Source organism: Camelus ferus, chromosome 35 (genome assembly GCF_009834535.1).
Source record: "Camelus ferus isolate YT-003-E chromosome 35, BCGSAC_Cfer_1.0, whole genome shotgun sequence".
NCBI classification, from domain to species: Eukaryota; Metazoa; Chordata; class Mammalia; order Artiodactyla; family Camelidae; genus Camelus; species Camelus ferus.
In genome coordinates, this window is record NC_045730.1 from 23557932 (window position 1) to 23570407 (window position 12476).

At 37.4% G+C, this 12476-nt stretch overlaps 1 protein-coding gene across 3 annotated transcripts in view; it reads right to left on the reverse strand.

The window, feature by feature from the left end:
* ARMC4 (armadillo repeat containing 4) overlaps window positions 1-12476 on the reverse strand; it is a 141271-nt gene that overhangs the window by 45172 nt on the left and 83623 nt on the right. The window contains exon 15 of one of the 3 annotated variants that reach the window (XM_032473530.1): window positions 137-609. The exons of the other annotated variants lie outside the window; for them this stretch is intronic. Coding sequence (XP_032329421.1) covers window positions 607-609 — 3 coding nt within the window. The 3' untranslated portion in view covers window positions 137-606. Of the gene's footprint in view, window positions 1-136; window positions 610-12476 lie in introns of those variants that run through there. 3 annotated transcript variants of the gene reach the window in all.

Below are 12476 nucleotides of genomic sequence, written 5' to 3' on the forward strand. Positions count from 1 at the left end.
ACTCATATTAACTAAATCAGCCAGTATTAACTAATATATCATTACTTTTGGAAAAAATAGCTACATACATTAAAGTCTAGGTAAAGATGAGAAATGTAATTTTTTTAAAGCACAAAATCATCTGGTTTTACCTTTATATACTATAACTCTTTCTAGTAATAATATTTAATTGGGATACATTAAGAATATGCAAACGCTGCAAGGCAGCAAGAGAGGCTGGAAACCATGAAGACTCGGGAGAAAAATACAGCATTTGGGACATAAGTGAGGAGAGAGTGTGAGGGCTGTGACGGCAACAGGCACCGCCCAGCGTAAAACAAGCATGTCCGCTGCCACGTCCCACTCCTTCCTCTGCCTTCCCACACAGCTGCTCTGCCTCGCAACGCAGTTCCCCGACCAGACTTAGTCCTTCACACCAGCCCTGAGCACCGGCGCCCACTCCCAGGACACTGCAGCCCGTCCTCACCGGGGCGTTAAGAGAACAGACTCTGGAGCCAGATTTCTTGAGTCCTTTCCTTAGGACCTGGGTGATCTGGGGCAAGTCACATAACCTCTGTGGGACTCCCTTTCTTGATCTGTAAAATGGAGACGATGGCCATTCCCATCTCACTGGATAATGGAGAAGATGGAAGGAGAGAATATATGTAAGTGCGCTTTTAGGGAAAACAGAATCAGCACATCGAAAGCTGAATAAATGGAAATGATACTACTTTCCTTACTATTGAGCACCTTTGCTACACTTAAACGCAGCTCCCTTTTTCTCCTTTTCTCACCTTTAGCTTTCAAGAAGGGTTGGGAAATTCATTTTGCTGCGGTTGGGGTGGTGGTGACCTGTCAGAGGTGAGATGTATTCATTATAGTGAAGCAGAGCTGGCATGGATGAGAGAGACACCAGTCTATTATCTCAGACCCTCTTAGGCACATGCAATTTCTCCCAAGGGCTCCCCGAATATTTTGGAAGACCAGTGATCACCTCAAGGGGAAAGGCGTGGCCTGGAGCTCTCCAGGGAAAACTCAGACCAAGATAAGTGCTTTAAAGAGTCATTCTGATACCAGATTTTTATCTGCATGTAATTTGTCAGAACACAGAGAATTAAGATTAGCATCCTTAATTTGTCCTGGAGAGGTTCTAATTTTGTAAACTTTCCTAGCAAAGTGCTAAACAGATAGATATGAAAAGGAAGGCTCCTATTAGATTTTATAAATAGAACAATTAAAGGGCGGCATGGCCTAGTGCAGTAAGTTTTGATTCTTTTTAAAGCAGCCAAAACTTTTTTGAAGCAAATCTCATGCCCCATTTCAATATACAAAATAGGAAAATTAGCTGCTGTAATTGAGGTAGGTGACTACTCCCTGCCTGGCCCCCCATCCCAGGGCCTGAGTACCAGGCACTGATCTCCCCTGGGAGAACCCTAAGGGTCTCTGAGACACAGTTTGAAATTCACTCATCTACTGGAAACAGCACAAAACTAGACATCACAGTCATAAATCATGTTATACCCTGTGTTGATTGTGTGGTTTTTAGGGACTTCGCTTACCTGGGCCTTAGTTTCCTCACCTACAAAACACGTGTTTAAAAAACAGCTAACTCACCTCTACCAACTATCGCTTTCTATGAGTGTGTTATGTAAGAGAAAATCTAAAAGGAGAATAAGAGTTCTGCTTCACACCAAGATAGGGCAACAGCGACTGGATTTACCTTCCTGTCTCAAGTAATTTGAAAATGGGGGGGAAAAAACACAAAAACAAAAAAACCCAGTGGCTTTCCAGTGACTGGACATCAGACAATAAAGCACAGTGATCTCTGAGAGAAGGGAAACATAAAATGGTTAGCCCTATGGTTGTATCAGCCTACTGCCTGGAGAACTTACTGCTGAGAGAAAGTCTGCTGTCTGGAGAGAGTTTACAGATTGCAGTGCAGGGAGAGAACCCACACAAAGCTGGTTGTCTCCCTGAGCTGGAAGATAAGAGCTGGGAGTCTGGGGAACCACGAGGACCAGAGTCTTCAGGGAAAATTCCTGGGGAGGAGGGAGTTTAACACACAACTCTGGGGCTCTGTAGCAAGTGTCCCCCCGAGTCTTCAGTGCAGTACTCACCATCACCTGTGTGCAAGGAAATGACTTGAGGAAGGAAAAGGGCCACCGGGAAGATCAGATGGACAGTCTCTGAAGTCCACAGCCAGTGAAAAGTAGTGCCCAGTCCCACCCTCAGGGTGGAAGACATCATAATTTATGGGGTGTCAGGTAGAGCAACCAGAAGGCTCTTGCTTCAATAGTGGGGAAGAACTAGCACTTCTCTGGTTTTCCTAACAAAGTATAAAATCAAGAACTGAATGGATCAATTTGTTTCAGAGTAACATAACTGCATGCCAGAGCAAACCTCAAGAATATTTATAGGAATACAAAAAAAGAAAAAAGATATCCAACACCCAACACATTAAAATTCACTGTCTGACATCCAGTGACCCATGATAAAAAGAAAAGTCAATCAATTGATAGCAACCCAGAAATGATACTGGAACTGGATTTCATACATACAGGAAGTCAGAAGGAAGACTCAACATGTTATGTAGAGACACGAGTGATACACAGAAAGACCCAAATTGAATTTTGAGAGGTGAAAATTATAGTATCAGAAATGTAAAACACACTGGATGGAAATAAATGCAAATTAAACATTGCAAAAGAAAAAGATTACCGAACTTAAGGACGCAGAAATAGAAATATCCCAAATTAAAACACAGAGAAGGAAAAAAGAATAAAAAAAATTAACAGCACCTTAGGGAGCAGTGGGAAAATTTCAAGGAGCCAAATACAGGTGAAATGGAGTGTCCAGAGGACAGCAGAAAGAGAAGGGGAGAAGGAACGTGAATAAATAAAGCCTTGAAAATTTCCAAGTTTGATGGCACCTAGAAGCCCACAGATCCAAGAAGCTCAACAAACTTCAAGCACAAGAAACATGAAGAAAACAACACCAAGGCACATTATAATCAAGTTGCTCAAAAATCAGTGAACATAATAAAATTTAGAAGTCAGAGAAAAAAGACATACGACATACAGATGAACCAACAGAAGGAAGATAGCAGATTTCTTCTCAGAAACAACGGAAGTGAGAATAAAATGGAGCAACATGTTTAAAGTTCGGAAAGGAAAAAAAGTCAGTGTGAAATTCTACACCTAGAAAAATATCTTTCAAAAACAAAGACAAAATAAAGTCTTTTTTTAGACATACAAAAGCTGAAAGAATTTATCATCAACAGAACGTACTACAAGAAATGCTAGAAGTCCTTTGGGCAGAAAGAACATAACACCAGATGAAAACCTGCACTACAGAAAGGAATAAATAGTACTTTTTCCTGTTGATTTAAATCTCTGTCGAAGATAATTATTTACAGCCCAAAACAAAAACAATGTATTGTGCATTTCGTATTATATGTAGGTGCCAAGTGCACGGCAACAGTAGCACAAAAGCTGGGAGGACAGAAATGGAAGTATGTTGTATGATTCTCAAACTATATGTTTGTATGTATACTGTAGCTTGAAGGTACACTACTGTGCTGAATTAAATGTGTATACTGTAAAGTCTAAACCAATCGATAAAGTAACAGCAGTGAATCACAACTATAATAAGGTAACAAACAGACTAAACCAGAATAATAAAAAAAATTAATTAACCCAAGAGAAGACAGAAAATGAAAAGAAAGAATAGATGGGAAAAATAGAAAACAAGTAAGATGATATGTTTAAAGCCAATCATGTCAATAGCACATTAAACATAAATAGCTTAAAACCCCCCACAATTCCCCCCAAAAGGTAGAGACTGTGATTTGAATAAAAAAGGAAGCCTCAACCATATGCTGCCTGTAAGTAGCCACTTTAAATAAAGATACACAAATAGGTAAGTGGATAGAAAAAGCTAAAGAATTTAGCATGCTAGTACTAACCAAAAAAAAAAAAAAAAAAAGCAGTAGTATTTCTATTAGTAGCAGAAAAGGTATATTCCAAAACAAAGAATACGACCAGGGATAAAGATCATTTCATAGTGATAAAGGAGTCATTAAGAGGACACACTATTCCTAAATATTTATGTACCTAATAAGAGAGCTTAGAAATACACAAAGGAAAAAAAAACAAAAAAACTGATAGAACTGCAAGGAGAAATTGGCAAATCCACAATAATTGGTAGAACAAATCATCATAAAATCAGTAAAGATGGAGAATACTTGAACAATAATATTAACCAACTTGACCTTATTAAATTTTATAGGGCACTTTACCCCAACCACATTAGAATATTCATTTTTTTCAAGTGTACTTGGAACACTAACAAGATAAACCATATTCTGGGCCATAGAACAAGTCTCAAATGTTTTAAAAATATTCAAGTAATACAATGTGTATTCTCTGACTACAGTGGAATTCAATTATAAATCAGTAACAGAAAGGCCACCGGAAAATCCTCAAATATTTGGAAACTAAATATCACACATCTAAATAAACCATGGGTCAAAGAGGAATCAAAAGGGAAATTAGAATGTATTTTTAACTGAATAAAAATGAAAACAACTTTTTAAAATTTCTGGGATGCAGTATTAGAGGAGAATTTGTACAACTAAGCATATTTATTATAAAATAATAAAGGTGTCAAATCAGTTACCTTAGTTTCCACTTTAAGAAACTAGACAAGAGAACATGAAACCCCAAAGTAATTAAAAGATAGGAGATAATAAATATCACAAAGGAAATCAATGAAATAAAATTGGTTGTTTGAGAAGATCAATAAAATTGATAGACGTCTAGCCAGATTGATCAGGATAGAAAAGAAGACAAAAATTACCAATATTAGGAGAGAAAAAGATACCATAACTACAGATTCTATGTCTATTAAAAGGATAAGGAGGTGGGAGGTTATAGCTCAAGTGGTAGAGCTGCATACTTAGCATGCAGGAGGTCCTGGGTTCAGTCCTCAGTACGTCCTCCAAAAATAAATAAATAAACCTAATTACCCACCCCCCAAATGTTAAAAGGATAAGGGAATATTTTAAACAACTTTAGGACAATACATTCACAATTTAGATGAAATGAACTAATTCTTGAAAGACACAAGATATGAGTTCACTCAAGAAGAAATCAATAACCTGAACAGCCGTATATTGATTAAAGAAATTGGATTTGTAATTTTATAACTTACAAAAATGAAAACTTTAGGTCCAGATGACTTCACTTGTGAATTCTACCAGACATTAAGGAAGAAATAATACCAGGACTATAAAACCTTTCAGGAAAATTGAATAGGAAGGAATATTTCCCAGCTTACTCCTTGGAGCCAGCATTACCCTGATAGCAAAACAGAGAAAGACATGATAAGAAAATAATACTATAAGAATGAATATAGAGTCAAAACTCTAAGCAATATTTCAGCAAATTAAGTTCAACAATGTATTAAAAGGGTAAGACATCATGACAGAGTGGGTTTATCTCAAGAATGCTGAGTTGGTTTAACATTTGAAAACTAATGTAATTCTCCGTAACAACAAACTAAAAAAGAAAAACCATAAGATGACATCAATAGATATAGAAAAAGCAGTTGACAAAACCAGCATCTGTTCTTGATAAAAAATTCTCATCAGAGAAGTAACAGAAGAGAACTTCCCTAACCTGATAAAGGTTATCCAAGAAAGACCTACAGCTAGCATTAAACCTAATGGTGAAAGACTGAGTGCATTATCCCAAGACAAAGAATCAGACTAAGACCTCTGCTCTTGCGGCTTCTCTCCAACACTGTACAGAGTTTCTGGCCAATGCAATCAGGCAAGAAAAATAAATGAAAGGCATCCAGGCTGGAAAAGAAGGTAAAGTCTTTATTTGTAGATGACATGACTGTTCATGTGAGAAGTTGGCAAACCACAATCTGTTTTTGTATGGCTTACAGAATGAAGAATGGCTTTTGCATTTTTGTATGGTTTTAAGTAATAATAACAACAACAACAACTACATCCTACAGCAACAATAAAAGAAAGAAGGACCTCAGCAGAGACTATATGCCATCCATAAAGCCTAAAATATTTAGCATCTGGCCCTTTAGAGAAAAAGTGTGGCTACCCTTGGACTATGTAGAAAATCTGACGGGATCTCCAAAAACCTACTAGAATAAATAAATGAGTTTAACAAGGATGCAGGATTTAAGATTAATACACAGAATCAATCATATTTCTATAGAATAGCCATAAACAATCAGAAATCGAAATTTTAAAAATATTTACTGTAGCATTAAAAAACATTGATTACATAGATGCTATCTGACAAAAGTTGTGGAAAACCCATGTGATAAGCGCTACAGACTGTAGCTGAGGGATACGAAATAAGATCTAATTTAATGGAAAGAGTCCCTTTTATGGGTCAGAAGACTCAATATTGTCACAATATCAATTTTCTCCAAAAAGATCTATAGACCTCATGCCATTCCAGTCAAAATCTCAGGAGGTATTTCCTCTGGAAAATGACAAACTGATTTTAAAGTTCATATGGAAATGTAAAAGAACCAGAATAGCCAGAACAACTCTTAAAAGGCAGTAAGGTAGGGAGACTTATACTACCTAACTTTAAGGCTTATTAAAGCTATGGTAATTAAGACAGTGTGGTACTGGAATCAATATAGACAAATAGAATAAGGGAACAAAACAGATATGTACTCATTGATTTTTTTTCCCAAAATTGCAAAAGACATTCAGTGGAGAAAGGGCAGTCTTTTCAATAAATGATGCCCCTATGCTCCCCCCAAAATGAACTTCATTTCATACCTAGCATCATAAACAGAGATTTACTCAAAAAGGATCATAGACTCAAATGTAAAACCAAAAGCGTAAAACTTACAAGAGAAAACATGGAAAATCCTTGTGACCATGTGACCCTGTGACCAGATACAACATCAAAAGAACGATCCATTTTTAAAAAAGATTAACTGGACTTCATCAAAGGTTAAGAACATCTACTGCTTAAAAGGCATAGCTAAGAGAATTAAAAAGACTAGCTCCAAACTGGGAGAAAATATTTGCAACTTACACACGTGGTAAAGGACTTGTATCGAGAATACATACAGTACTCTCAACGCTCAATAAAAAGGAAACAAACAACTAAATTGAAAAATGATCAAAAAACTTGAACGCTTTACCAAAGGCGTTATGGAGCTAGAATATAAACACATTAAAAGATGTTCCACATTGTTAGTCATTAGGAGAATTGAAATTGAAGTCATGAGATACCATTTCACACTGATTAGACTAAGTCTCATATAAAATAATGTCTAAAATAAAAAGACTTGACTATACCAAGTGTTGGTGGGGCTGCCCCCGTACACTGCTGGCAGGAATGTAAAATGGCACCACTACTTTAGAAAACAGATTTGGCAATTTATTCAGAAGTTAAACATACCTATATCGTATGATCCAGCCATCACTCCTAGGTATTTACCCAAGAGGAATGAAAGCACATGCCCACACGAGACTTGTACACAAATATTCATAGCAACTTATTTGTAATAACCCAAAATTGGAAATAATTCAAAACTCCATTAAAAGTGAAAGGATACATAAATTGTGGTATATCTATTCAATGGAATACTACTCAGGAATAAAAGAATGAACTATTGATACCTGTAAGAGCAGAGATGAATATGAAAATAATTAAGCTGAGCAAAAGAAGCCAAAAAACTGCATACTGTGTGATCCCATTTATGTTAAGTTCTAGAAAATGCTAATCTATAAAAACTAGTCTGTATTGATAGAAAGCAGATCAGTGGTTGCCCCAGGACAGAGACAGGCAGGAGAGAGGGTTTACAATGGGGCAGCAGGAAACTTTGGGGGGATCACTTTCTTGATCTGATAATGATTTTGTTTGTGCATGTGTGTGTATAGTATACACATATATATGTCAAAACTTACCAAATTGTATACTTTAATTATGTGCATGTGTACGTCAACTATACTTTAATAGAGCTATTACATTTTTAAGTTAAAAAATAACAATGAAATAAGGAAAACATGTGACATGTATAACATTAAACATGATAAACTAAATTCTAACTTACTGGAACCCTTAAGTAATCATAAATTTCTTTCTCACTTTAAAGGAAAAGTGCAAGTACCATAATAAGAAAAAAGTCAATGGGAAACAAGTCTTCCATGGCTCTCTATGTGGTATTATATTCACTGACACCTAGAAGTCCTCCTAATTAATTTAACTGCGTATCAGTCAAACAGGCTATTCTCAGCACTCCAAGGAATATCTGAAATGTGAGGAAAGTACTCAACCGTAAGGTTATGTGAAGAGTTTTAATTAACAGAAAATATTATAGTTCAATCAAACATGAATTACACAGACTTGTATATGGACAATGAGACTGCCTAGGGGAATCTTGGTACCTAAAGCCCATTTACTTGACTCAAAAGCATTAGTGGTGTTTTTCTTTCCCTGCACCAGGCTTCAAAAACCAAGGGGTGTGTTAGCTTCTGGGTTCATCTTCTGTCACTGTGGGATGCCACTACGCGTGCCAAGTCTGGGAACAGCCAAGGGACTCTCTTAGCTCTCCCTAGATTGCCTCCTCTCCCCTCCCTCTGCCACCTGCTGGGACTGCTCCAGGTCGTATTGTAGGCAATCTCTTCAATTTCCTGCCTTCCAGAAAGTTATAGGTAGTTTCTATCTGCCGGCTATAGACGTGTGCAAAAACAAACGGAAGGTCACCATGGGGAAGGGAGCTCCGTGCCTCTTACGGTCTCACCGTCTCTCTATCTGATCACTTTCCTGTCTTAGGAAAGGGCTTGTCTTGCTCAGTGTTCCTGCACTTCTTCCCCTCTTTCTGTCACTTTCCTCAGTTACAGTTTTGTTGTCATTGACAAGTAACTTCGCTGTATCTCCTAGACTTCTCATGGTTTCAATATTGTTGCCAACACTTCTGCTTCCACATTCAGGAGGATTTGTAATGATACAAGACCCTGGGCTTATACTCGGGGAAGGATGTCTGTGTGAAATCATAAAGAGAAAAAGGACTGAATCATTCCTATCCCATGGTACTCGTCAGAGCAGGGCATTTATCAGATGTTCCTGGAGAAGAGATTCCTACCTGGAGAGGTTCTACCACAAGGATTATTTTCCATCAGAACTGAATCAGGAAGTCCTTGTTGACTGCTTAGCAGCGTTTAAACACAAACCCTCGGAAACCTGTTCTTCCTTTGGCTTCTCGAACTCCTCCTGGTTAACTGCTGATTCCTGACTTTGCTTTGACAGGTCTTTTTCCTGCTTCACATGCTCTGTGAGTGAAAATGTAGACCTTTCCCAGGCTTCTCTAAACTCTCTGCCAAAAGCATCTCTACCCTTGTTCATGGCTTAATAGCTCTCCACTGATACTTCCCGAACCTTCCCCTCTCCCCTGTCTCCAGACTTGTGCTGTCCAATAAGAAAACCACTAACCACCTACTGAGAACTTGAAATGTGGCCAATCCAAATTGAGATGTATCATACGTGTAAAAACACACACTAGAGTTTGAAGATTTAGTACCCCCAAAAAGATAATGTAAAATATTAGTATTGTGTATCGGTTATATGTTGAAATAATAATATCATGGATATACTGGGTTAAAGAAAATATATTACTGAAATTAATTTTACCTGTTTCTTTTTTATCTTTTCTTATATTGGAGGGACTAGAAAATGTAATATTACATATGTGGCTTGCATTACATTTCTACTGGACAGCACTGCTCTAGACCTAAAATTCAAACTGTTTAAATGGAACACGTTAGAAACTGAACTCAGTCTATTCCAGACCCTCAGGCCTGCCGCTTCCCTGTTACTGTAGGATAAATGTCAGTTGGCATGACACAGATGCATAAAGTCAGCTGCTACTGTTGAGGAAATTGTACAACGAAAGAGCTAACTCTAGAATAAATTACATATAAACAGAGTGACAGGATGCCTCTGGTAATTGTCAAAGAGCCTGTCCACATTGCTCATGGGCAGCTGCTGCAGGAATGTTTGCAGGACTCAGAAATAGCACTGTGCAGTCCCTCAGTATCCGAGGGGGACTGATTCCAGGACCCCTACCGATACGAAAATCCATGCATGTTCAAGTCCCTTATATAAAATGATGAAGTATTTATACATAACCTATGTACATCATCCTGTGTACTTTATTTTTTAATGTTTTTATTGAGGTATAGTTGATTGACAATATTATGTTAGTTTCAGGTGTGCAACATAGTGATTCACAATTTTTAATTATACTCCATTATAGCTATAATAAAATATTGGCTATATTCCCTGTGCTGTACAATATATCCTTGTAACTTATTTATTTTATATGTAATAGTTGGTACCTGTTAAACCCCTACCCCTTCCCTGCCCCTCCCCCTTCTCTTTCCCCATGGTAACCACTAGTTTATTCTCTGTATCTGTGTCTGCTTCTTTTTTTGTTACTAGTTTGTTTTATTTTTTAGATTCTACATATAAGTGATAACATACAGTATTGTCTTTCTCTGTCTGACTAATTTCACTAAGCATAATACCTCCTAGTCTATCCACATTGTTGTAAGTGGCAAAATTTCATTCTTTTTTATGGCTGAGTAGTATTCAATTCTATGTAAATACCATATCTTCTTTACCCATTCATCTGCTGATGGACATTTCAGTTGCTTCCAAATCTTGGCAGTTATAAATAATGCTGCTATGAACATTGAAGTGCATGTATCTTTTCAAATTAGTGGTTTTGTTTATTTTCTGGATATATGGCCAGGAGTGGAATTGCTGGGTCATATGGTAGTTCTATTTTTAGTTTTTTGAGGAATCTCCATACTGTTTTCCATAGTGGCTACACCAATTTATATTCCCACCAATAGTGTACAAGGGTTTCCTTTTTCTCCACATCCTTGCCAACATTTGTTATTCATGGTCTTTTTGATTCTTACTTGGACAGGTGTGAGGTGATATCTCATTGTAATTTTGATTTGCATTTCTCTGGTGATTAGTGATGTTGAGCATCTTTTCATGTGCTTACTGGCCATCTGTATGTCTTTAAATCATCTCTAGATTATTAATAATACCTAATACAACATAAATGCTATGTAAATGGTTGTAAATACAGTGTAAATGATATGTAAATAGTTGCCAGCAAACGTGGCAAATTCTAGCTTTGTCTTTTGGAACTTCCTGGAATTTTTTTCTGAATATTTTTGATCTATGATTGGTTGACTCTGTGGATGTGGAACCCACAAATACAAAGGGCCAACAGTAAGCATTTGACTAGCAAGGTGGTGTAGCAATTAGGGACAAAAACAGCCAAGGATTTGCCAAAATAGTGGATAAAGTTCATATGCATTTGAAGTCAGACATGTTAGCTACCCGGGTGACACATTCACTGTAGGGACTTTCGCCACCCTGATGTGCCATGTGTTTTCTTGCATTGTCTTGGCTAATGGAATCTTCCTTTTCACCTAGTCTGAGACCTGGCATTATTTTTGACTCAATCCTTTCCTTTCTTCCCCACGTCCAAGCAACTACCAAACCCTGCTGATTCTGCCAATACCTAGGACACCACAGCCACATTTTCTTCCTCAGTCAAGAAAACCAAAGAAGAGAGACACAGGTCCTCATGCTTCCCCCACAGCCTCACAAGGGAGAGCCCACCAGAAGGCCAGCCTCTGTATCATGATGGAGTGGCCTGTAATAAACTTGTAAAATACCATTCTTTACAGGTAGAAATGCCAGGTAGCTGGAAACGCAGGTGGGCGGGACAGAGATGCTCTCAAGATACCTTAGGATGACCTAGGAAAGGGTCTCAAGGGCAAGAAAATCAACTTTCCTTCTTTGTTTTTCTCTTTCCTGTCCCCTCGCTCTAATCATTTTTATTGCTTTCTTTTTCTGATATATATAAGCCGTGTAGGTGGGTGAACACAGGGTCAACAGTCTTCATAGCAAAATACAATTCATAAATGATTTTGGATTCCCTGTTGACTTACATTAGGAGAAATAATTGAGAGTTACACATCCACCTGGCATGTGCGTCAAGTGAACAATAACATGTGAACCTTACTACATTTGAAAACTTTCTGAGGAGTCCAGAATTTCTCTCCTCAAAGTAACTGGCAATTGTCTAAGAACGTTCTATGTCAGACCCTTTACCAAGCTACTTAATTTTCATAGCTTCATTAAAAAAAACAAAAGTCTTTAGGTCGTGCATGTTAGATTGCCCCTGTTCAATAACAGAATGTAAAATTTTAAATTAGAAACATCTCTTTTGAAGTGTGAACATAATCACGTAGGAGTGATGGCATTTTTTACCATTCTTCAGCAACCGGAAGTTAACATTCCAGTATATTTTTTATAATTAACTTAAAAAAATAGTGCTTATTTTAAAGCATGCTTTTTATGCCAGCTTTTTGCTTGAAGAAACTCATTTGGCCTAACTTATGTGCTGTAAAAATGGAT